Here is a 27,917-nt window from a genome sequence, read left to right as displayed (position 1 = left end):
ACCATTTATTATAATATTATTTTTCATGAAATAATTTACCGCGCAGAACGCATATTACAATATTATTTTTCACAGATAGATATCAGGCCACACAAGAGGGATTATTAAAACCGCCTGGGCCTCCAAAGAAAATATGCTTACCCCATTGCCATTGTGGATCTGCTTGTGGAAAGTAAGTATAGTAACTCATCGCATAACAGTAGGGCTTTGATACAACAAAGTTACTAAGAGCATTAGTCGCAGCCCCACCCTGACCATACATTTGATGGTCTCTGGTATATGCGGCAAAACCATTGCCTTCCACAGGAAATCTACCGCTACCCATCTGTGTCGCAGTCATGGGCGTACCCGGGGGCTTTGGTACATAAGAAACTTCTCCTCCGACATCAAATTTACCAGCGCCTTGAGCGAGATCAGTGAACAATGAGGCTGGCCAATAACCCATATTGTTGCCGTTGAAATATAAAGCCCATACCAGACCTGCGTTTGGGTCTACTTGCTGTCGAATAATATTTTACTTATTTAGCATTTTCAAACTTTGGCATCAAATATAGAGATCAAAATACAGATTACTTACGAGCTCAAGACTTAGAGTAATCTCATACTGTTGCCCTCCATACTGCGATACCGGCGAAATTGGTTGAGGGGGCGCATATTGGGGTGAAGATGGGACATATCCTGGACATTCTGTATTATAGCATCCGTTATTGTAGTCGTTCGACTGCATCAAAACATTTACTTATCAGCAATCTGCATCATGACACCGTTAATACCTCAACCAAACTTGGGACTATGTAATTACCGTCCAGAAAACAAAGAACGTTGGTTCAGCTGAACGATATTTCTGCGGATACACCTGCAATAATCATCTAAGAATGGATTACTAGTTGGTAGTATTTAGTTTAGTTGCTGATCCCTTAATCACTACACTAAGATTTGCTGCTTGAATGAGGCTGAGTGTTCGATTCTTCATGCTCCATTGACATGAATATGATCAATAAATGTATTTTTATTCTTCTTAATTTTTTAGATTTGCGATTTGAATCCGAATTTCTTAGTTCAAATAATATTTTGTAAAGCAGCCATAGCCAATTGAGCTTAAGCTCTCCCAAGAGCTTAATTTGACGAGAGAGATTAAACTGGAAGAAAAAAAATATATAAGAAAGATGAATGAAGTTTCTCATCCACTTGCCATCCATCCGGCCTCTATTGTCTCCCGTGTGTCTGGAGGTTCGGTAACGATCCAAATTTGGCTGAGACTGAAATAAGAATCGGGAGCAACTAACGGACGCCATACATTCAAAGTAGCACTCACTTTAACCATTGGGTCAGGCGCCGAGTAGCGGAGAACAGCATACTGTAATACATAGAAAACGGGAATGATGTATTTAAAAGAAAATCTTATACATAGCATCAATCATATAATTTATCTATAAACCTCCATCTTAGTACATCATGGGTGGCGCCGTCATCGTAATCAGGTATGGTATTGTTTCTTCTTCCGTGTCCTTTGTTTAAAAACTGTCTCACGGATCCCGCTCTTTCTACATCTTCACGTTTGATTTCGGTTGTCGCCACTGTGCCCTCTGGACACTGAGACTTAACGCTGCCCACTCTTGAAGTATTTGCGCGGCCGGAGTCAGAGTTGGAAATACTCATCCTTGTCGGCTTCAGTTTCGGTGCTTCCTTCAGACCCTTTTTACGCACAAACAGACACAAGCAATTGTCAAACACTTTCCAGATTTTATTTTTAATGTTTTCCCACTTTAATATGTGAAGTTCAAAACACGAGGCTATCATACCCTCGTAATATTATCCGGTGAGTACTTCACAGATATTTGATCACTGAATTTTACGCAAAGAATGGTTACTCCATACTCATTCTGCGTATCAATGGAAAGAACAGAGTCAGAAAAGAAATCAGACCCAAAGTTATTTTAGTAGAGCAGAGAGTAAAAGTGAAAGAGTTTGGTTTTTGTTATGGTTAATTTTATTCTAAATTGTATATGAATGTATTGAATTTGCAAATTTGACTATTCATCCTTTAAAAAAACTTCAAAATATTAAATCTATTTGCATGGTTAAAATATAATCTTGCATTACCGATTTCGAAGAGACAAAATAATTAAATTGGCTTTATAATTATATTATCATAAATATATATAACTTTTCAAATATAATCAGATTTGATATTACCTGATATTGGTGAACCGATGGAGGATTAACGAAGTTGATGTATTCATCGATGCTCATTTCACGCACATCAACAGAAGACGTGAAAGCGACATGAAACAGAAACAAACCCATGAAAAGAAAAAACGAACTCATTGCAAAGCAACCAGAACAACACGAAAGGATGAGCAGAAGATCTCAATTAAATATTTTGTGATAAAAACTATGTATAATACATGTCCAACTATGCTAGAATATATAGATGAAGCCTGGAAGTTCAGTGTCTCATGTCTTTTTCTTAAGTTAGAAGATCGACGGAAAAGTACGTAGCATTCTCGTAAAACTGGGCAAGAATTCGTGCCTCAATATTTTATTGATTAGATAGAGTTTTTACCACCTAAATCTACGAAATTATTCGTCCAACCATATCTATCAAGCACATCGCAATGAATAAAAACAGTTTTTTATAAAGGGGCCTATAGCTTTGAAACAAGTTTCAACTATCGATGAGGTATTAATAATAATTTTATGTTGCATTAATGCTAAAAGTATGAAATATGGAAACTTTAGGTATTAAGGGTAATTATGTGCAAAATAGAAACCTTAAGCATTAATGATAAGGTACAAGATAAAAACTCTGGGTATTAATGGTAATTTTATGCAATATAGAAATTTAGATATTAATCATAATTTTGTCCAATATAGAAACCTCAATAATTGAAAACAGGTGGAATTAGTGTAAATGGATTCCAAACATCAACATTTCATAGGCCGGTCATGGGACTTGCAACTTTAGGTATTAATGATAATTTTGTCTAATATCGAAACTTTAAACATTAATAGTAATTTTGCCGGCAATACAAAAACCTTGCATTAGAGAAACCTTAGGCATCAACGATAATTTTGTCTATGTAAGACAACATAATTGGAAACCAAATTATTTGTATTGTTAATTCAATACAATAATTTACCTTGACCCAATACCATGTGTCACTAGTACCAAATGCTCAAAAACCATAATTTATATTTAGAAAAAATGAGAATGAGATACAACTATTTCATAAATGACACATAGCAATTGGTGCAAGTGTGGGTGAATTAATGTATGAAGTAAACATATATAAATTTATATGTATAATTTGTAATTGGAAATATCATGGCTCCTTAGGATCCAATTTTTAATAAATGTTAATGAGAATAAGATACAACTATTTTATAAGCCACACAAGTTGGACCACTACCTCAATGTGGTCTATGGCTTTAGGGAAGTCTTCATAGGAGTTGCATCTTGTTCAATGGTGAAAAAATATTTATATAGTACATTTTAATATATCATTTTTTAATTAATTAATTTAATTGAAAGGGTAGAAAGTGTATAACTAGTTTAAAGATAAATCTCATTTTTTTCTTTGTGATCGCTACTAACATTATTCTAAAATATTTAGTGGAGCTTAAATCACTCACATCCACCAAATAATTATTGATAATTAAATAAAAATATGGAGGGTAAACCTATTTGGCAGAATTTTGCATGCAATGATGCTAAGATAGTTACAACATACTAGTATTTCAAGATATAGTTCATTATGAAATTAAATTTATATAACTGGATAAATTAAAAAATCACTACACTGAGTCTAGCTATATTTACAAATCATTCTTCTGTTAGAATATGTGACCACAACTTCTCTTATAATGGTGCATTACTGAGCTTATTTGTCATATATGTATAGATTTATAGGCCATCATTCTAGCTATATTTACCAATCATTCTTTTCTTAGAATATGTGACAACAACTTCTCTTATAAACTTAATCTAGCTATATTTACCAATCATTCTTTTGTTAGAATATGTGACAACAACTTCTCTTATAAACTTAATCTAGCTATATTTACCAATCATTCTTTTGTTAGAATATGTGACAACTCTTATAATGGTGCATTATTGAGCTTATTGGTCATATCTGTATAGATTTATAGGCTTGTGAAGGAGTATGTTCCTATTAGCCAAGAGGTTGATTAGGCCAAGTTGGTTGAAGGTTCTCTCCAACTAAATAATTTCTTAGTTTGGTGTTTGGTTTGCACGTATTGTTACCTGATTTAAATATATTAAGAGTTCTCCCAATTGAATTTCCTTCTCTCTAATGAAAAGTTATTGTAAACATCAACATTATTGCTACCCAAGTATATTTTCTATACATTTTGTTGTTCAGAGAGGAACATTATACAATCTAGTGTGAGGGCTATGTGCCATTCCATTCTTGCTGAACCATGACTTGAAAAGTGTCTTTTCTGAAACAAAAAAAATTATTTTCTAAATAAAAATACAAAGTCAGCTATAATAAATATACCACTTTGATTAGATTAATTATATGATTTTAATGTTTCTGCTAGTTGATATTAGGACTCAATATGAAGAGATGTAAAAATGGTCCACTCTCACTCTTAGCCTAAACATAATATTTTTATATCTATATGAGATAATGCTATTTATGAGAGATAAAATAATTAAAAATAAAAACAAAAATCTTATATTCTCTCTTTTGAATATTATATATAATCCTTGTATTTTAAAATATTTTAATGCATAAATAAATAGTTGAAATATTATATATATTTCAAGAGAATAAATGTTAATGAGAATAAGATACAACTATTTTATAAGCCACACAAGTTGGACCACTACCTCAATGTGGTCTATGGTTTTAGGGAAGTCTTCATAGGAGTTGCATCTTGTTCAATGGTGAAAAAATATTTATATAGTACATTTTAATATATCATTTTTTAATTAATTAATTTAATTGAAAGGGTAGAAAGTGTATAACTAGTTTAAAGATAAATCTCATTTTTTCTCTTTGTGATCGCTACTAACATTATTCTAAAATATTTAGTGGAGCTTAAATCACTCACATCCACCAAATAATTATTGATAATTAAATAAAAATATGGAGGGTAAACCTATTTGGCAAAATTTTGCATGCAATGATGCTAAGATAGTTACAACATACTAGTATTTCAAGATATAGTTCATTATGAAATTAAATTTACATAACTGGATAAATTAAAAAATCACTACACTGAATCTAGCTATATTTAAAAATCATTCTTCTGTTAGAATATGTGACCACAACTTCGCTTATAATGGTGCATTACTAAGCTTATTTGTCATATATGTATAGATTTATAGGCCATCATTCTAGCTATATTTACCAATCATTCTTTTCTTAGAATATGTGACAACAAATTCTCTTATAAACTTAATCTAGCTATATTTACCAATCATTCCTTTGTTAGAATATGTGACAACTCTTATAATGGTGCATTATTGAGCGTATTGGTCATATCTGTATAGATTTATAGGCTTGTGAAGGAGTATGTTCCTATTAGGCAAGAGGTTGATTAGGCCAAGTTGGTTGAAGGTTCTCTCCAACTAAATAATTTCTTAATTTGGTGTTTGGTTTGCACGTATTGTTACCTGATCTAAATATATTAAGAGTTCTCCCAATTGAATTTCCTTCTCTCTAATGAAAAGTTATTGTAAACATCAACATTATTGCTACCCAAGTATATTTTCTATACATTTTGTTGTTCAGAGAGGAACATTATACAATCCAGTGTGAGGGCTATGTGCCATTCCATTCTTGCTGAACCATGACTTGAAAAGTGTCTTTTCTGAAACAAAGAAAATTATTTTCTAAATAAAAATACAAAGTTAGCTATAATAAATATACCACTTTGATTAGATTAATTATATGATTTTAATGTTTCTGCTAGTTGATATTAGGACTCAATATGAAGAGATGTAAAAATGGTCCACTCTCACTCTTAGCCTAAACAAAATATTTTTATATCTATATGAGATATAGCTATTTATGAGAGATAAAATAATTAAAAATAAAAACAAAAATCTTATATTCTCTCTTTTGAATATTATATATAATCCTTATACTTTAAAATTTTTTAATACATAAATAAATAGTTGAAATATTATATATTTGTATATATATATTGAATTTAGGTTTGTGTGATCTATATTATGAATGTTGAGATATTTTTGGGTTAAAAACATATTAAAAAACTTTAAGTCTAGGCTTTTTGAGCCATCTAATTCATTTTCAAGACAAGATGAAGAAGGAGATCATTGCATTAGAATATAACAACTAGATTTTACTAAAAAAATTATCATTAATTAACTAAGTAATAGATGGAAATTAGTTGTATATAAAAAATTAAATTAATTTTATTCTTTTAAAGGCCAGTGATAATAAGTTCAAACTTACTTATTCTAAATAATAATAAGAAATAATAAACTAATAAATAAATAAACAAAGAAAATAAAAAATAAATAAGTTTAGATTTAAGAATTTTTAAGGTATAAAATTTATTTATATATTCAAAAAATACAATTTAAACAATTGTTGAATTGAGACTTGTGTGATCCATAACAGTTATAAGAAGAGCTTAGGCATAAATCACATATAGAAAGACCTTTGTCTACGTGTTTCGAACCAACAAGCGTGGTGACAAGTTGAAGAAACAGATCCAGCCGATGAACCACACTTGTTGGTTCGAAACACGTCGACAAAGGTCTTTCTATATGTGATTTATGCCGAAACTCTTTTTATAACAATTTAAACAAATTAAATTTTAGGATGCCTAAAGAAATACCATTGATCATCAATTTAGTTCCAAGCATTGAGAGGATCAAATATCCCCACATCCAACCATTTATTTTGCACTTTAATTTACACTTCAAAATATTTAATCTCTCATAACCATTCTCAATAAAAAAAAATCTATAATAATATATTTATAAAATTATGTTGTATTATCTGTATGGACATATTCATTTATAACGTCATGACCTAGAGAGACGATTGGCTTACTAATTGTTTCAACTTAAAATTCATTTCCACTCCATAAAAGCTGAACGTAAGCATGAAATAACGTTCAGGGAATAAAGAAACAATGGGCTTACTAATTGTTTCAACTTTAAATTCATTTCCACTGCATAAAAGCTGGACGTTAGCATGAAATAACGTTCAAGGAATAAAGCTCATTTATTCTATTTTCATTCACTTACCGTATTTTAATGAAGTGTATAAAATCACAAAATGAAATAATTTAATATTATCTGCATGGACATATGCATTTATAAAGTCATGATCTACAGAAACAATTGGCTTACTAATTTTTTGAACTTTAAATCAATTTCCACTCCATAAAAGCTGGACGTTAGCATGAAATAACGTTCAGGGAATAAAGCTCATTTATTCTATTTTCATTCGAAATAATTTAATTTGAATATATGGTGGATGATTTTTTATTTTATATATAAATTATAATTTCTTACGCATTTATAGGTATGTTTTTTACATTATTATCTTTTTAATTTACAAAATAAATTAATGAACTGATTTTCAATACTAAAATTTATATAACATAATTTAATAATAATAAAAAATATCATTTACTCTATTACAAATGGTTTGATAAGAAACATTTTGGGAAAATGTCACTCGTTCAAAGTTTTATGGTAAAAATATAGTTATGGTAAGGGTTCAAAGTTTTATGGTAAAAATATAGTCATGGTAAGGGTTGTTGTGGCATAGGTTAGGTATGATCCCCAACAAATTTGATAGCTTACATGCCTTTGGGTTGGGATTACTACAGCCAAATTTTAGGTGTGCCAATCATATCATATACCTAACAAACATAAGATATAATAATAATATTATAATTCAATTAATTTTTATGAATTTTTTAATCTTCACAATGTAACATCAATTACGAGTAAGTATTTTAACACCTATATGTGAGGGTGTATACTTTGCTTGCACGTACCTATGTTTTCATGTCATTGCTTAGGAGGTAGGAAGTATATGTGTCATGTATATAAGAGCCCATCACCATCGTTCACTGACCAACACATGCAATGTGTCCTATACATCTACTTGGATCTACCATGTAAATTCCCAACTGATTCTTTCCATGTGTCATTTTCTTATTGGCTCGGTGGGATGAGTTAAATATCATGCAACTGTTATGTCATCCATTATTTAGTCTCTTCATCCCACTACCATACCAGTCTAATGTGTGAAATATCAGTGATGTTTAATAGAGTTAAGTGTCATGCATGTCCTCTTGATATAGTTCACCTAGTTAATGGACTATAAAATACCCAAAAGGTGCACACTCTTTGACATATTAAAATTTGGGATTTTTTCCCTAGAGTTTAGACCTCCAACTAATGCTTATTTTCAAACGGTTGAAACTTCTCATCTAGGAGTAGTTTTGTAGAGCAAGATATATCATTCAAAAGGTATTAAACATGCCTATGCATGCTATTTATACCATCAACAGGGAAACATAACTACATCAAAATATCAAATAACATGAGGCTATTTAACTTCACTTGGTGATATTTAAGTATCATACTCCTTCATAGAGGATATTATTACTTCATTTAGTATCAAGAATGATGATGCCGTGGTCTCAAACAACCTTTGGAAACAATACCATATTCTTGTCATTAATGGCGACAATATGTGCAATTGACTATCCCATTACTTCTATCACCTCTCAAGGGTATTTAAATTCCACTATCAATACGTCATTGGTTTCCTTGATTCTTGGCATGAAAAATCAATCCGCATTCTTTTGGATGTATAGTCCTCTTCCTTTTCCATATTTTGGTAAACTCTTCCTTTCTATATAGTTGATAGGAGGACACAATTTTTCTTCTACATTCGTTATGCTTATACCCAATGCTTTTGTAAATAAAATAGTAAATTTCATCCATGAGTGTAGAAAATGTCACTTGTTGAATGATTTTATACTTCTTGTCATTTCATGTAAACTTGGCTTAACTATTGCATTGTTAGCCTTGATACCTTTTATGTTGAGAAACATACCACATTATAACCAAAATTATGGTAGATAAAACAGTGAAAATAGAAATAATATAGGTATGTGGGAGTGATAAATATTCTTGATAGGATGAGATATTACTTGTTGATCAGATGAAACTCTAATATTTGTTCCTTTCTACTTTGTTACTTGTGTGACTCTGCATATCGTATTTTTTTTATCATCACTTCCTCTGCTAGGTTTACTAGGCAAGTGACTGTAGCATTCCTCAGTTAAAAGTTCATGTATATAAAGTTAATAAAAATAGAATAAGACCAACGTCATAGGACACGAATTCCAAACTAAATGTTTGGAAAAAGATCTTAGTGGGTGTTCATTTGGTTTATTATGGCTAAGGGAAGTTGAGAAAGGAATTGGAAAAGGAGAAGAGGTTTTAATTGGAATTTTTATTATAAAAATAAAAGAAAATAGGAGAAAAGGGATATGAAAGGTCACAAATTTTCATATGAAGGAAATTGGAAGGAAAAATAGAATAAAATGAAGAAATAGAGGCTTCAATAATTAAAATGCTTCTGAGGACGAATTCACATTTTTTGCTCGTTAAGATTTTGTTAGTTGAACTAGGAGCTCTCTCTATTCTGCCATACTATTTCACACTTAGAGCATTCTTGGAGCACTCTAAGATTGCAGAAAGGAAAGCAAAGGAAGGAAAAGAAGGCAAAGGATAGAAAGGGACAAGGAAGGAAGTGTTGGATCAAGAAAATTGAATGAGAATACTTGCAGGCAACAACTTGCATGTGTGAATTCCTAGCTGGTTTGTGAATGCATGGTACATGCATTTGTGTATTTGGTTCTCTTGCTACCATTGGCATGTATTTTTCCAAGTGTGACAATGGTTTCAACCTCTCCTTTCCATTTTTGTATAACGATGGTGTGATGGGGTTATTTTTTTTGTTTTATCTTTTTATCACCTAAATGTTATAGAAACGGGTGAGTGGTCTAAAGAAAATTCCTATAGTGCCTAGGAATCCCTTGACTAGTTTTGGCAGGATTTTGGTAAAGCCTAAGGGTGGATACAAACAGATTCCATCAAGAAGATAGATTTCAATTTCCACTGCATAAATTGGATGAACAGGGAAATTCACTATCGGTGATTCATTGGACTTCCTTGGTAGTGAAGCGTACAAATGAATTCAGATTCAATTATTATTTGGACTAGGTTTTGTAAAAAGTTTCTTACCTACTTAACAATGATGCTAAACCTATAATTGGACATGAGATTAAGAGAATTATACATCTCAGTGAACAAACAAAGATAGGTGAATGGTACCTATATCAAAATTACATTGAGATTAGAGTGTATGAATGTGAATAACCTCCATATAGATTGCCTAAATTTGTTCCTATAAGAGTTTTTTCATTAGCGTATATTAGGCAAATGATAAATATGGATCCGGTGCACTTTCTGGTAGCCAAACATAAATCTTAGTTCATAGTCAAAACATGCGTTGGGCCTTTCATTTGCAATGCCAAGGCAACAACAAAAGAAGCAAATATTCTCCTCAAACAAATAAAATTTAAACTGAGTTCTCTTGGTCATATGATCGTTTAGGAATAATCTTAAAGTTGAGAGTAGAGCAGAAAAATACTCGTTAAACTCATACTCTCAGACCTAAAATTGAGTAATATATAAATTGAGATCAATGGAAAGAAAATATATTGTAGGAGGTAGAAGAACATGTACTTTCTACTATGGCATAAAAGGCTCCAGTGCCACATGAAAAACTAGATAAAACACCAAGGGAGGATGTTTCCCCTTCGGTTTGAGAAATTCAGGGGAAATAGTTCCAAATATACAAAAAGAGGCAGAAAACTAATCCAACGAAAGAGTCTTTGCAGTAAGAAAATGTATAGTCTACAATAATATTGGCAAGTCTTTATACTTCTACTTTCCCTCAAAATAAAGACATTTTCATAGGGTCACCATCATCTTTAGCTTCTCAAGAACTACTGGAAACGTCTCAATCAGGAGAAATGGTCCATGATCAAGCTGAACCAAATATATTTTCCAGTGGAAGGAAATGAAAAAGAAGAATGAAATTTTGAAAGAAACAACCTATTCCCAATTCTGGAAGCAATCAAATTCATCACAACAAAGACTTCTCTCTGCTTTTGATACTGAGAAAGGAATAATGCAGATATCTTTCCTTGAAGCTAGATTTCCTTTTCCAAATACTACAAAGGACTACAAAAAGTCTATCTTTTTATTTAACATTGACCAAATCCACCCTATTGAACAGATGGATTCGCACAAGAAAATAGGCGAAATGTTGTATTCTACCTTGAGAAACTCAACAATGGTAGCATCTAAAATTCAAGCTCCAAACAATATTATTCAGTCTTAATTAAAATTAGAAAAAATATCTTCTTTAGATGAAGACACTAACATAAATTCTTTAGAGTATTTAGCGATTAAACTGTGATATGATCCCAATGATGTAAAATCTCTTGAGGAAATGATTATGAGAAAAAAAACTGACATTGTAGCCCTAAAGAAAAAGCTAAAAATTCCATCTACTGAAGATCCACAAACAAAGGATGTTGGCCAACTAGAAAAGGAAAAAGAATACATGATCAAAATTATCATTGAACAAATTGGACATATTAAAGAAATGGTCATTGAAATAGAAAAAATTCTAAAGGAGAAAGAAGAATAAACTAAATTAGCTGTCATTCCTCTCACATCAGTGCCAATTACATGTACATCAACAACAGGGGCTTCTACTTCATCAACTACTACAACAGAGAGGCAATCTACAGATACATCAGGATAATAAATGAGAGTTATGGAAGACTTGGCTATTAGAGGGAATGAGATGGAAATGATGAAAGCTCAACTTAATAATATCTAGAGAAAAAATAAAAATGATAATGTTTATTTGTCAGAGATTCAAAAACTCATAGATTAACTCACATAATTGGACTTTTAGAGGATGAATCTGCTATCTCACGGAAAATTGCACAAGTGAAGGAAAACATCGTGGTAGAGATTAATGAATCTGTGATTGAAATCTCGCGTTCCATTGAAATTATTTCCGAACAAGAGGAATTCGTGTAGAAATCAAAAGAGGTAATAGAAGATGTGAAGGAAAGTTTGGGTCAAAAACTAGGTGAAGCCACTGCCACAGTGAGAATTTTGAATTCGAAGAAAAAAGAAGAAATGGAAGAATATGATATTGCAGAGAGAATTGTGACAATTCTTGGGGTAAGAAGAGTTCTTACGAAGATGAATTTAATTCTATAGTTAGAGAATAAATGTTGTAACTTGGATTCTAGAATTCAAAAGTTCCACAGAAAGTTCAGTATATTGCATCAAAAGGGGCTTCCATGTTTAAAGGGAATATGAGATAAATTAGTTGAGCTATAGGATTATCAGCAAAAGATATCTTCCATAGCAAGAGATAAATCCAATTTTTCCACCGTAAAGGGAACCATTACAGGGAAAGCTTCCATGGAAGGTCTTAAGTTAGACTTACTTATCAAACATAAAATCAAACATCTTTTTATAGTCAAGTCCACTTTACCGAAATATACTGAGGTGGAACAAAACCTATAAAAAGCTAATCAAGTTCTCCACCCCAAATGAAGATAGACAGGATACATTATGTAAAATTCCTGATTAAATAGGTATTCATATTTAGCAGTAAAGAAACAACCTTTTCAATCTATTTCATCCCTAGAATCCTCGAAATCAGTGTCAGGTAGCTTCAACAATTTAATTTTCCTATATTTTTGTACTATTTTTGTAAACTTGTTTTTAAGGATATTTTATGGAAACATCTTAAAATTCAAAATTAAGATATTTTGATGAAATTGTCTAAATACTTCATATATAAAAGTACAAAGTGTTGGAACTTGTATGAAGGAAGAAGATCCTTGATCTAGGGTTGTGAATGTAATGATGTGATCAATTCCATTAATACAGAAAGTTTGTTCCACGATTCCTGTGTCAGGAAATTGGTGATGTATCCTCTCATGTAAAATTTTTATTTTCATAGTTTTCCATATGTTTTTATGTCTCTATTGGTTAAAGAAGATAAAGGGATGAATTTTTTTGAATACACTCTACTCTAGCTTATAAACAATATTCATGTTATGACTCTGATATTAAGTATAGAATTCGTCTTCGGATGCTCAATATTTAATTGGATCTAAATATTTTCATCCCATTCACCCCACAAATGATTGAATTATCAAAAAGCTTGCCAACCTTTCCCTGTTACATCTGTTCTATCATTCTTGTTTTTGATCACCCAAACACTTATGAATCCTTTGCCCAATGGGTTCACCTTGTAGTTTCAACCAAATCTTTGGAAAAACCAAACTCATAACTCAATAAGTAGCCTAATATATCAAAAGAACAAATCTAAATCCAATAGAGAGACCCCTCCCTGATGCTGGAAGGGCTAGATCCCAGATTTGCGAGCGATTTTTTAGTTACTTCTGGGTTTCTCTCACAACCTTGGGAAATTACAAAGTGATAACATTCTGGAGACCATACTGGGGATTTTAGAAAAATATGATATAAATTGACTTTTTCCCTGCTAAAATTATTATTTTAGAGATTAAAGCCATTTCAAATGTGTGGCTATGAAATAGATGTTATTAAGGTTGCTTTCCACATAATTTTTTTACATATTTCTATCTATAAATAATCTATTATAGATATGGATCGTAGAAAGATATACACTAGAGTTCATCCAGATCCTAAACCATCATAAATTGAAGATAATCCTGAAAAACTTATCAAAAGGAAGGGTTTTACTGAGAGCCAAGCCAAGATTTAATTCTCTCCCTCAAATTTTTGTAACTGTAGAGGATATTGAATTTTATTTACCTATTGACGATAACCTTTTTTGTACCATGTCATATAGATTTGTACCTAAGATAGTTTTTGTCAAAGTATTTTGAAACCTTATATCTCAAAGAATCAACCTATTAATCCAAACTCTGATGAAGATGTCATAAAATAATGTAATAAGCTTGAAGTTTTGGTGACCGAATTATATCACGGTGTGGAGAAAACTCTTACTCCTCAATCATCTAAATTTCCATCTTTTTCCTATTCAACCTCATCACCAACCCCTCTAGTGATTCCCCCATTACTACTGCCCCTCCAGTAATTCCCCCATTACAACTATACCCATTTCATCTAATATCCCTACCACCACTACACCAACACAACAAAGTATAATCCCACCCGGTTTAATACCACCCATATCCATATCTATTATAGTTTTATCTTCTTCATGTTCCTATTTACCAATCATGGTAGCTCGTTATTCCCCCTGGTATAAGCTTAATTGATAGGGCTCCTCCAAGGGAAAATCTAGATGGCTCTCCAATTGGAAATCCTAGTTTTAGTAGAAATCCACCCAAAATTAGACAGAGATAACAAAGAGGATGAACTCATTATGAAAATATTAGACCTACATTCCAAGATAATTATGCAGATGAACAAGTTGAGTTACTATAGGATCTTGAAGAAAATCAAATATTTTTTTTGGGGGAAAGTGAAATTAACCACATTTTCTTAACTAAGGAGGAGCAAGATTGTTCTTGCTCTCACAACCAAATGCAATCCCTTCAGAGTTAGATGCTTATAAAGAATGATACCATGATTATATCATCGAGGTTCACAAGTATTATAATTTGGGGAGTAGGAAGGCTGCTGGAACTTCTCCCAAGAAGATTCGGAGTGATACCCCTTCTACTAGTTAGCCAAAGGTTGATTCTCAAAAGGAGACTTCTAAAATACAGGATGTAAAGATAAAAGAAATAGATAAACCTTATACATATTTCAATATTGAAAATGAATTGGCCAAGGTAAAAATTTCTATTCCCCTGACAGAATTTATTAACAAGAATGTATATCGATCTCAAGTCATGAAATTTCTGAAGATAGTGTAAGGGATAGAAACAATAAAATTAACTCATGACCAACTAGAGTTATTGTTTGGACCTAAAGTTGAAGGGAAGTCTCAATATGGTAGTGTGAAACCTTTCTATATCAGTTTTAACATTCATGATAATATTTTTCACAATGCTATGCTTGATTCTGGTGGTTCGCACAAGCTTATGCCTAGAGCCATTATGGGAGAGCTATGATTATACATAGCAAGACCCTACAAAGATTTATACTCTTTTGATTCGAGAAAAGTAAGATGGTTAGGTATGATAAATATTTATGTGTTACTGTGGCCCAAATACTAGCAAATAGTGTGGTAATGGATATTGTAGTAGCAGACATATGTCCCAAGTATGGAATGTTTCTATCAAGATCACGGAGAGAAATGTTACATGGTACTTTGTAGACGAACATGACCTATGCTACCATTCTTGTTTTTGGTCAACAGAGAAGGTTATATAGGGAAACATCAATGAAATATGTGGTTAGCAGCCAAAACAAACCAAATAATTACGCCATGTATTCTGTGCATTCATATATGGATTCCTTTTTTTGTATAATGACGAATGCGTAAAGGAGGAAGTGTCACACTTGGAAGTTGAATTGAGAAAGACAGAGGAGATAAATTGCATGTTTAGAAACAAGATGAAGAGGGTGAATTCCTTTGGAAGATGGTTTTTGATGGGTCCATGAGAAAGGAAGGAGTAGGGGCAGGTGTTTGAATCTCGAACTCAAAAACAGGTATAGCAAAGGGACATTCTTACAAGCTTAATTTCTAATGTACAAATAATATAGGTGAATATGAAGCACTTGTTTTAGGACTGCACCTTTTGAAGAGTTTAGGAGCTAAAAGTAATTTTTTTTACCTGGGGATTCTAAACTCATCATTAACCAAATTAAATGTGAGTACTGGAATAAACAACCTAAACTAAGGGCGTACAAAAATGCATTCTTAGATCTGCTACAATGTTTCCTTGAATATCAATTGTCTCTTATTTCTAGAAGGAAAAATATCTTGGTTGATTCTTTGGCTACTTCAGCCATTACTTGTAAGATGCCATTATATCCCAATAGAAAATATTAGGTTGAAGTGAAACACATGCCATTTGTCCCACACAATGTGAAATTTTGCCAGGCTTTTGGTAGTGATATGTAGGTAGAAACAACTTTCATAGTTAAAAGGAGTTTGAGAGTGTACATATTGATGCAGATAATGATGTAGATGAGAATATAAATGAAATAGTTTTAAACAAGATCAATGATAATCTCGAGGAACTGGAGGTTCTATAATCGAAAGAAAATGTGTTACCAAGAGAATTGGTGCCATTAGAAGAGCTATTTCATTTCAACGACATAGGCAGAAAGGAAAAAATAGAACCTGTAGGAGCTGAGGTTGAGGATTGTAATATAGCTACTAAGGAAAGTCCTAAGATTGTAAATTTTTCCAAGTCCTTGCTTCCCAAAGAAAAACTTAAGTACATTGATGTATTAAAAATAATTTTTTGATGTATTTACTTGGTGCTATGAAGATCTAAAAGAATATGATATGAGTATCATACAACATACCATTCCCATTAGAGAAGAGAAAAGACCCTTCAAGATTAAATTAGGGAGGGTAAACCAACTTCTATTACCTTTGATAGAAAAGGAAGTTAAAAAACTCTTTGATGTGAAAATCATTCTACCCTTAAGATTTTCAAAATGGGTGTCTAATCTAGTGCCAACAAGAAAAAAGACAGCAAAAGTAAATATCTGTGTAGATTTCAAGAATCTGAACAATGTTTCTCTCAAGGACAACTACCTTCTACCTAAAATGGATCATATCTTATAGAAAATAATTGGGTCAGGCAAAATTTATTTGTTGGATGGTTTCTTAGGATATAGCCAAATTCTGGTACATCTTGATGATCGGCATAAAAAAATTTCACTACACCTTGGGGGACTTTTATGTATGTAAAAATGTCCTTTGGCCTTATCAATGCACGGGCCACTTTCCAAAGAGCAATGGATATTGCATTTTTTTATCAGAAGGATATGTTCATTTTAATTTACTAGGATGACATTACTATATTTTCGAAAACAGATGAAGATCACCTGCTACACTTTAGAAAAAATTATGAAAAATGAAGGAAAAATTTTATTTCCTTAAACCCAAAAATATTATTTTTGGTTTAGTGGAAGAAAAGCTACTTGGTCACATTATTTTAAAAGAAGGTATCAGAATAGAGCTCTGAAGAGTTGAAGCCATAATGAATATTGATCCTCCCATGAACAAGAAATAAATTTAGTCTTTCATCAGTGGGATAAATTTCCTGAGAATATTTATTCCAAACTTGGCAGAGACCTTGAGAGAAATCACAAACATGATGAATAAAGACTGCGATAAAATGGAATAGTGAGCCTAAAAATTATTTTAGTGAAGTAAAGGTAGCTTTGACAACTGCTCATGTTTTAGTTAGCCCTGAGTTTATTGAATATTTTATGATTCTCTCTTCTGCATCTGAACACACCGTTGCAACAGTTTTGTTGCAGAAAAATAGTGAGGGACATGAAAAACTTATAAATTTCTTCAGTAGGGCTTTAAGAGATGCCTTCTTAAAGTACAATATCATGGAAAAAAAAGCATTTTCTTTAGTAGATTCACTGAAAGAGTTCAGATTGTACATTCTACATTCTCGTATAATTGTCTTTGTTCCAATTATTGTAGTGAAAGATATCCTCACTCACACTAATCTAGATGGGAAAAGAGACGAATGGGTTGTAGTAATGATAGAATATGACATTGACATAAGACCTACTAAGCTCATAAAAGGTGAAGGATTGGATAAGCTAGTGGCTAAGTCAAATTTCATGCACTAGACATAAATTTTATATCTTCACTTGATGAACATAAAAAGTTAGTGAATCCATGGGAATCAGAAGAGTTTTCTACCTCTCCTTGGTGTGCATATATTATCTTTGTTTTACAAAATTTACAAAATCCTCCTAGTTTAAGAGAGACAAAATCTAGATTTGTCAAGTTAAAGGCTATGCAATTCTGTATTTTAGATCAAGCTGTGTATTGGAATGATGATTGGCATATCTTTTTGAATTATTTATTGAAGGATGAAGCAAACAATATAATGGAATAATTTCATCAAGGGGGCTATTGAGGAAATTTATACTAGAAGGTCACAAGTAAAATAACCCCGAGGGATGGTTTTTACTCACCTACTTTGTTTTCATATGTTCATAAGAGAGTTTCAACATGCCATCAATGCCAAATATTTGAAGGAAAAAGAAGACATTTTCCCTTACCTTTAAATCCCATTTTAATTGAGGTTCCTTTTCAACAATGGGATCTATATTATATTGGAAAAATTCATCCCATCTCTTCAACTCAACAGAAATGGATTTTGACAGCCATTGGCAACATCACCAAGTGGATTAGGGCCATTCCAACCAGACAATCTACATACACTATAATCATTCAGTTTTTAGAATTTAGTATTATTTCCAAATTTTGATGTCCACATAATACCATTATTGACAATGTAGATGCTTTCAAATCAAAGAGAATGATTGATTTTTTCCACAAGTAACACATAAAGTTAGGACACTCTACTGCTTACTATTCGCAAGGGAATGGGTTAGTTAAGTCATCTAATAGAGTTTAGTGAACAATATAAGAAACTATTACAGGAAGATAAAAAATTCTTGGCACAAGAAGTTAGTTATTGCTTTGTGGGACGATAGAATTAGCACTAAGAACTCTATTGGAATGTTTCCTTTCCAGTTAGTATATGGAGTAGATGTCATTTTCGCTACTTCCTTGTGAATACTTATGGTAAAATTATTGCAAGAATTAGAAGTGGAACAAAATGACATACAAAGAAGGATAAATCCAACGATACAGTTGCAGCAAACTAGGGATGAGCTCTACAACAAAACTTACATAATTCAGAACAAAATCAAGAAGATCCATGACAAAAGGACCAAAGTAAATGTGTTCAAACTAGATGAGCTTGTGTTGATATGGGACTCAAGAAACAAAGAGAAAGGTAAACATTGAAAAATTGATAGTCTATGGAAAGGAACCTATAAAATTGAAGCTTTCCGACGTAACAATGCATTATTGCTAAAAGCCTTGACTGGAGAAGGATGACCAAGAGAATCTGTCAATGGCAGACTCCTCAAGCACTATTTTCCTAAAGAATAGATAAGTCTTTCATTCAGGTCATTGTAAATATCATTTTATCATTTCACTGAAAGAGAGAGGGTGGCTAACATTAGGAATTAAAGCCCAAAGAGAAAGACGTAAGTTTATGGTGAGTTGTTGACAATATTTATAATAACAATAGTTAATAAATTCAGTTATATAATAAGAACAAGATACCCACTAGACAAAGGCTATTGATCTACAGTGTTGTTGACACCTCACAAGGAGGATGCCATCCCCATTGAAGCCACTGTTAGGGTCCTATAGTTTATAGAATCAACTGATGATTATTTGTTGATTTTCATGTCAAGAGATGTTGTAAATAATGGTTCAACATGCAAACTATTTCCAAAAATAAAAATAAAAGAAGAAAAGAAAAGAAAAATGAAATAGGGTTTTTAAAATAAAAATAGATGTACATAAAAAATGATTAAAAACCATTAGAAAAATTGAAATAGGTGATGCTAGATCAAATTTTGCATTAAATAAATTGAGTTTAATTAGTTAAATGGTAAAATGTAGTCGCGGTTAGCTTAGTTGTTAATAAATTTATTTTGGCACGACTATTTTGTCCTATGTAATAACCAACACAATATAATCAAGCATCACGATATATCCTGCCCATATCAACAACTCTCGATCACTTCAAACCCCCTTTTCCCCTCCGACATTTAAGCAAAGAGGGGGTCCAAAAATCAGAATCTTGGTTTAGCAACATGACACCCCCTCATCAATTTCATAGCCCTCTCTTCCTAAACCGCTTACAACTCACCCCCCCCAATAATCTGCCTTCCTCCTTCCTTCCTAATAACAACTATCAACCTCACTCCCTCTACTCTAATCTGCACCTGCCAAGTCTCACATCCCTTCCAACTCTCCTCCCGCCACTGTCGCATAACTTTACCTATCATTTAACCATTGAGAAACCGTTCGACATACAATCATTGCCAAATTAATTAACCTACTCCATTAAATGGATAAATCTCAATGGTAAATGATCTCGCACATTAGATAAAGTGAAACCTTGTTTAGTTTTCCTTTCCTCTATTGTTCCACAATGTTGAACAACTTAAGCTACTACTCTAACTAGTTACCAAGCTAAACATTTTTCATGAGACAAACTCCCGAGTAATTATAGTTGTCCATTTCATTTCTTTTCAACATGTCTTCAAAAGGTAAATCGAAATCCACAATGGAAAACCCTATGCTTCCCCCATTAATTGAGTTAGACCACCAACCCTTAGTTGATCAACAATATAAAATATTTGAACCAATTGTGAGTTCGATCTCTAGGAACTCCATAATTGGTTAAAACAAAAATATGTTGATCTTAGTGATGAATTGAGTTTGTGGTACTCCTTCCTACCTCAATTTGTTTTACTACAAACCCATCATTTTCCATAATTTTTCTCATGGTGTCATTTTAGCTACATACCGAGTCAAAGAGAAATTGTAGCTGAGAAAAATGACATCCTGTTCACAATTACCTCTAACTCCATATTTCATATGCTTCAAATCTAAAACTTAGCCTCTCTCGAATATTTTTAGTATATTCCCTCATGGAAGTCTACAAAAACCTCACTTTTCCCTATAGAGGCAAACATTGCAAGACATTTCTACTTGAGAATGTTGAATTTCCAAGGACAAACCCTCATCCGTCCTCTATGTTGTTTGAAATGACAAAAGAACTCATTTATATAGTTTCTTGTTTATTGGGCTATCAAATTGATCAATGGTTAAGCCATTATAGCTTTCCTATCAGTATTCTCAACAGCAGAAAATCCTTCAATCATTTTTCAATACAACGGATTCTTAGCATAGGTCATCCATGAACAATTGATCAAGATTTCTAGAGAATGAGTTTTCAATCATGCTTCAGTTTTAGTTTACTTGTTGTTATTCCATCAATCAGATATATTTCAATTTACATTACAAAAACTAGATGAATAGGGAAATGAATAGTCAGTGATTCATTGGACTTCCTTGGTAAGGAAGCATACAAATGAATTCACATTCAGTGAGTAAATGGACCATTTTTTGTACAAAGCTTCTTACCTAGTTAAGAGTGATGATGAAACTAGAATTGGACCTGAGATTAAGCAATCCTACATCTAAGTGAATAAACAAAGATAGGTGACTGATACTTGTATCAAAATTACACCATATCACTTGATAGGGTTTCGGTTGGATACCTCTAAGCTAAATTTCCTTGCTTTTTGAGATAAATCTCACGAAAGGATAATGGACACTATGGGCCATTGTTCGAAGTTATTGTGACCATTGCACCTCTAATACAATGTTAACAACACCCATTTAAATTGAAATTATAATATCATCCAATAAATATTGTCCTTATTATAATTAATGTTGTTACAGTTCCCTCCACTTATTAAGATTAATACTATAGCACTTCCGTGAATAGCTTATAGTACTAGTATCTAAAATCATTTTCATTTTAAAATTTTTCTTTAATATTTTAAATATATATATATATATTTTAATAATTTAGTATCTTATAAGTTATTATATTCTATTTTTTCTTTGATTTGAGGAATTAACAATTGGTCTAGATAAAACATATAAAATATGTACCATCAAAATATACAAACATAAAGTATTCAATGGAATTAGGTTGTTGGTTTTTTTCTCGAATTGAGCTAAGAGGTTCTACAACCCAGCATGACTATAAATGTTTAACATTTAATAAATATAATGTCATGTCAATGTCAAACCTAATTAAAAATTGATATAATTATCATGTATACTGTTATCTCAAAATCAAGCCTTGGAAGGCTACAGACCAGGAAGAATTCAAGTAACTGTTTCAAACCAATCTTTTAGCTAAGGCTTAGCCTCCTTAGCCTGAGAGGGTTCTCTCAAAGGATTGAAGATTTTCAATTATGATTAATATGGCTAACTCTTTGTGAAACAAATAGGAATGAAGCTGGTGGAATCAAAATTAACAAGCATCCATTAGGCTTATGGAGTCCTATATCCTTTAGCATTAACAGTAGAATTGGCTTTGTAATAAAATCAAGGCATTCAGATTTCAGTATAGTTATAGTACACCAAACACATAGAGGACAATCTACAAGTATGTGAAGGAAATTAGAACACTGCAAGTGATTTCTAAGTAATCAAATACTCATAATACTATAGGCAAAATGAAAAGACAACAACAGTAACACATACATTGAAATCTCTATGATTCTTGAGCAGCAGAAGCCAGTACTATATTACCAAAGAAACAAAGTTTTTTACATAAGCTTAATAACAGAGATTTTTACATAAACTTCCAACCCTTATTACATTTCACTTTCTCCTATATATAGACCTGACTGAGATTCCTGCTTAAACATTAGGGGAACTCGAAATCTACTTCTAATGACAAATGTTTAACTTTTAATTGCCTATTTAATGTAACAAACTTCAACTAGACTTTTTAGAGATCTAAATCAAGTAGGATTCTAACTCCATATTATGCTAATAATAGCCTTGATTAGAATCATTCTCGTTCTTTGACATCTGTTCCCATTTTAATTTAGCTGTGATGGATGTTCAAGGATCCATGTTGGTCTTCAATGTCACATCTTTTCCATTTCCCTGAAACAGAGGAAACTACCCCTGTTTATCGGTCTTTGGTTTGCCTCAAAATGTTCGAATCCAAAGAAGCATGCCCTTTATCTTTGATTATTCAAAATAGAACAGATTGCCACGTGCTTGAAGTGTTGTCCACCCTTTTCATGTGTGAAGGAAAAAGTTCTTCCAAGTTGTTTTGATATATCTTGAACTGTGGTAAATGTGTTCACTTTATGACAAAAAATTTAAAATTGGATTCGAATACATATTTTCTCCACCTGTCTTGACCTGGTTGAATGTTGATAGCTTCAAATGATGCCTTGTATTCCTTGTAGATATTCCCTTTTCAAAATTCCCGCTTATATTTCAAAACTGGTTGACTGAGATTAGATTGTGTAGCTTCAGCAGTTTCGTAGCGTGCTACGAAACTGCTGAGTTTTAGTCATCACCTTCAGCAGTTTTGTAGCGCGCTACGAAACTGCTGTGTTGTTTCAAAAATCACAGTTTCAACCCAAATTTTTTCCATTTTGAGCCTTTTACTACTTAAGCATTCTTTCAACAACTCCAAGACCTTTCAAAACTGAATGGGAAGGTTTGATTCTTCAATAAAGATTATACCAAGCAAAACCATCAAAACTTTGAAACATAAACTTACTTGAAGTGAGATTTCTTTATGGAGATTCTTTTTGCTGGCTCAACTGTATCTTTGAGTCTTCAATTTGTTTCTTCATTACTTTGATCCCAGACCTGAGATTTGTATTGACTTTTCTGATAAATTGAGCTTCCTTTATTGCAGGAGTAGTCTAGCTACGGAATTGAACGCTAAAATCAACCACTTCAGGAATTTGAAATGTTTGGTCCTCCCACCGAGCTTGCATTTCGTTAAAATAAGCTTCCTTAAGTGCAAATTTTCTGGCAGCCTTTTTCAGTCTAGCAATTTCGAAGTTGGCCAATCCTAATCTCTTTTTCAAGTCTTCCACATTACCTTCTTCTTGAGTGGCAATTGTTTTGCCTTTATCCTTTCTTTCATGAGGTCGTGTCACCTCCCTGTTTCATCTTCTCTTAGCGGCACCTCCTGTACTTGTTTGAACTTCCTCGTTATGGGTCTCCTGGGCTTAAAAACAAATTGATCAACTTGATCATCAAACTTTAGTTTCTTTGAGTCTTTGACCCTCTTAGCCTTCTCTTTTCCTGATTGTATCAAATCAGCTTGAACTAGTGGGGACTCTTCAATGTCAATTGCTTGCAATAAATCATTTAAGTCTCCCTTTGAAACAGGGCTTTCTTCAGTACTCACTGACTTACCTTTTTCTTTAGCCACCTGGCTCCTAGTCCTTCTTCTTTGAATTCCTTCACCTGTGCTTGATTCATGTGCAGTTTCTTTGACCTGAGTTTTCTCTTTAATGGACTGCTGGGGTGTATCCTGAATAGTTAGTGGCCTGGTAGATTCTCTTACTTGTTTCCTTGACTTTAACTTTGAAAACCTCTTGGCTCTTGTTTCTGCTTGAGGACCAGTTGTTGTTGAAAGATCTTTTACAGCTTGAGGGTTGAGACCGGTCTTGCTCTTGAAACCGGACATGAATATGAATGTGTCCCAGTCTCTGCCTACCCTCTGGAGTTCATGCAGAACAATCAACTTAACCAAGCCATGGTGGAACAATGAAGTCTCACAGGCTTCTTTTCGTAGTTGCACCTTGTCACACATTGTACTTAAGTTGCGGAATAAGTAAAAAGGTAGATCAATAGATGTTTTCCCTGTGAAATGCAACATAAGTTTAAAATGGTATGAATACACTTTGTTATATCTCCCTTCACATGTTAGGTACTTCTGTATACAGGTAAGAAAATGGGCATATGATTCTTTGACATAACTTCTAGGAACAGACTTGCTCAAATCTAAGTTAATGAACTCCTCCTTTAGAAATTCTTTGCATGGGTTCATGTGAAATTTGAAATTCTTGAACCAATTTTCTTGCCCTCTTGGAATCTCTGTAACTGTGGATATCATGTCTGGTGAGACCTGCAATTCCAACATACCAACCTTTGACTTTAGTTTTGTGAAATTCAGGGAAAATTCCTTAGTAACTTGTGCATGACCTCCCTGGAGCTTCTTGCAAAAATTCCAACATCCAGCTTGTTTAAATGTCTGCTCAGCTTCTCGGTTCTTCAAGGTTATGTCTAAACCTTTAGGCTCATTTCTCAAACATTTGCCTGATCTGTGGTCTTTCCTTTCTACCGATCCCTCCATGAAGATTTAGTGTAATGGATGCGAAATTGCTAGCGCTGCTCAAACTCCAACCTCTGCCTTGCTTGAATGACTGCCTCGCTTAATAACTGCCTCACTTGATGACAATATTTTCAAATTGAAATCTTGCACACTTGTTTCTCATGCAAGGCATACAATCATCATTAAGACTGTGCATACCTGGCCTTTCTTGGAACTTGTATTCCTTGTGTACCAACGTACCTAGTGGTTGTAATAATGGAGATAAGCGGTTGGAAATGATATGTGGAGTGCATAAACTGACAATGAATGACACAGCCATAAATTAACTTGACAAATTTGACAGTTGGGAAAGATTCGCTGCAGAATGCACGAATCTTCGATTTCGGAGCGCGGTCAGTGTAAATTTTGAATTATGCACTGCGAAATCACCTAAGACGTGTCGTGCTGCGAAATCACCTAAAACACATTTGTGCTGCGAAACTGCTAAAAAGGATTAATGCGCTACGAAATCACTTCAGAATGGTTACATGCGCTACGAAATCACCTAAAAGGCTTTGTGGCACATAGTAATTTCTAAACCAAGCTAACACATGGCTATGAGACCGATGATGAAATGAGAATGACCAGTGGTGAATGAAAATGCATATTTGACTCAAGACCCCCTAAGACTTAGACTCTAAGGGAAAACAAAAAAAACAAACTTAGACTAGCACCGACCTTTGTCATCAAGCTAGTATGAGAAATTTTGGCATTGGAATTCTTAAGTGATAACATACACAATAAATTTAAATTCAACATTGGTTTTATAGAGAGATGCCAAAGATGTGTAATGTTAATGTAATCATTTTTACTCAGTAAAAAGGAAAAATAAAATGTAGTAGAGACATATAACTTAATGTAATGTAATATATTTTAAATCTAGAAATAAAATAAAAACGAGTTGTCTTTAGTGATAATTTTGGGAAGATTTTTAGTGATCTTTTCTTGTCTAATTTCTCTAATCATCATAGGCCTAAGCATCATGGGTAACCCCTACATAATCTCACTACCGGGAGGAATTTATTAAAATCACAAGCATCATGAGTAACCCCTGCATAATCTAAGTGTAGTAGGAATTTTCAGGGTTTTGAATCCATATATACCACTTTAAATAACACAAATGAAGATTTCACCTCAAAATTTTCGGAATTGAAAAGTCTAATTAAAGACGACTCTAAATAAAAATTACAAAATAAAAATAACCCTATAAAAATTAATAACAAAGAAAATAAAAATGACCCATGGCATTAAGGACCGTATTCAGCCATGGATATGCAATCACACTTGGTATTAGTATGTTTGTTTTTTATGGTAGAATGGACAAATACATAAAGTTTATATGTGTAGAATGTTTAGATTATGGGTACAAACTTTAGATTTTGCTCGAGGCTATTGGGTGATTGATGAAGGTGTTTTAATAATGTGTAAGGTTAAATACAATTGCATAAAACACAAAACAAAGTTTCTTTTCATTCTAATGGCTTATTTGATAAGTACATTAATATAATACATGTAATATATTCTCTTATTTATGTACAATAATGTGCTATAGAAATAGAGCTCCTAGATCTAAGGTGGTAAGTTTAGAAATGAATAAGCTATGAATGTGATGTCGTGTAATTATTACATTTTATCTAAATATTTATGCCTATCTTCATCTACTTTTTACTAGCTTGTGAGATATATTGGGTAAAATCTAATACTATAACATTGTGTTTTATCCAATATTTCCACTCAAGTGGGCCACATTTTATTATAGTTTTTATTTATATTTTGAGTTCGAAAGTAAACCAACTCAACTAAAATATTAGAATGGGTGAAAACTATAAAATTAGGATGAGTGAAGGAAAATACTGAGTGCAATGTAATATTTATTTTGGCCCGTGATGAGAAATATTATGTAAAATGCATTACTTGGTAAGAGTAGCAAAAAATATTGGGTAAAATATAATGCTATTATATTATATTTTATCCAAAACTTAAAAAAAATATTAATATTTGAGGTCCATAAGTAAACCTAACTCCCATGTATAGTCAATTACATAAAAATAAAAAATAAAATTAAACAAAATGATTAATGTAATGTAAAGTACACATAAAAATTTAAAAAAAAAATAGAAATTGTAAAGAAAATATTATTTAAAGTAATATAATAATAAATATAAAAAGGGCTATGGTATTGACCATGTATTAAGAACCCATGGTTTTGATTTATGGTATTCACATACAATGTAGCCTAGTTAAAAGGGTATTTAAAAGGGAAATTAAACCAGTTTAGATCCATGTTAACTCTGGATCTACCACATGCTGAGAAAAAAAGTTTATATCCATCCTATCATATTATTTTTTAGAAACCAAAATCTAAAATTAAAATTAAGATAAAGCTAGACTAATTAATAAAAAAAAATGTAAAACAAATCATTATTATAATATTAATTTTCATAAACCAATTTACTTAGTAAAATACATGTTACAATATTAGTTTTCACAGATAGATATCTATCAGGCCACACAAGAAGGATTATTCACACCTCCTACGCCTCCAAAGTAAATATGTTTACCCCATCGTGGATCTGCTTGTGGAAAGTAGAGTAACTCATCGCATAACAGTAGGGCTTTGATACAATAACGTTAGTAAAAGCATTAGTCACAGCCCCACCCTGACCATACATTTGATGGTCTCTGGTATATGTGGCAAAACCATTGCCTTCCACAGGAAATCTACTGCTACCCATATGTGTAGCAGTCATGGGCGTACCCGGGGGTTTTGGTAAATAAGCAACCTCTCCTCCAACATCAAATTTACCAGCGCCTTGAGTGAGATCAGTGAACAATGAGGCTGGCCAATAACCCATATCGTTGCC

At 32.5% G+C, this 27,917-nt stretch overlaps 1 protein-coding gene across 1 annotated transcript; it reads right to left on the bottom strand.

Moving 5' to 3' along the window:
• Nucleotides 1-82: 82 nt before the first annotated feature.
• Nucleotides 83-27,908, bottom strand: LOC149147946 (protein neprosin-like). Its single transcript, XM_089442021.1, has 7 exons — nt 27,615-27,908; nt 1,803-1,883; nt 1,453-1,695; nt 1,193-1,357; nt 803-856; nt 578-721; nt 83-499 (listed from the first exon to the last, which is right to left on the bottom strand). The coding sequence occupies exons 1-7, from the start codon at nt 27,906-27,908 to the stop codon at nt 83-85; spliced, it is 1,398 nt and encodes a 465-aa protein (XP_089298147.1).
• Between the last annotated feature and the right edge of the window lie 9 nt (nt 27,909-27,917).

This window comes from Pinus tabuliformis, chromosome 9 (assembly GCF_031772625.1).
Source record: "Pinus tabuliformis cultivar Carrire ecotype Pingquan chromosome 9, CPIR1, whole genome shotgun sequence".
NCBI lineage: Eukaryota > Viridiplantae > Streptophyta > Pinopsida > Pinales > Pinaceae > Pinus > Pinus tabuliformis.
The sequence above is the reverse complement of the archived record's forward strand: the minus strand, read 5'-3'. Positions and strand labels throughout refer to the sequence as shown.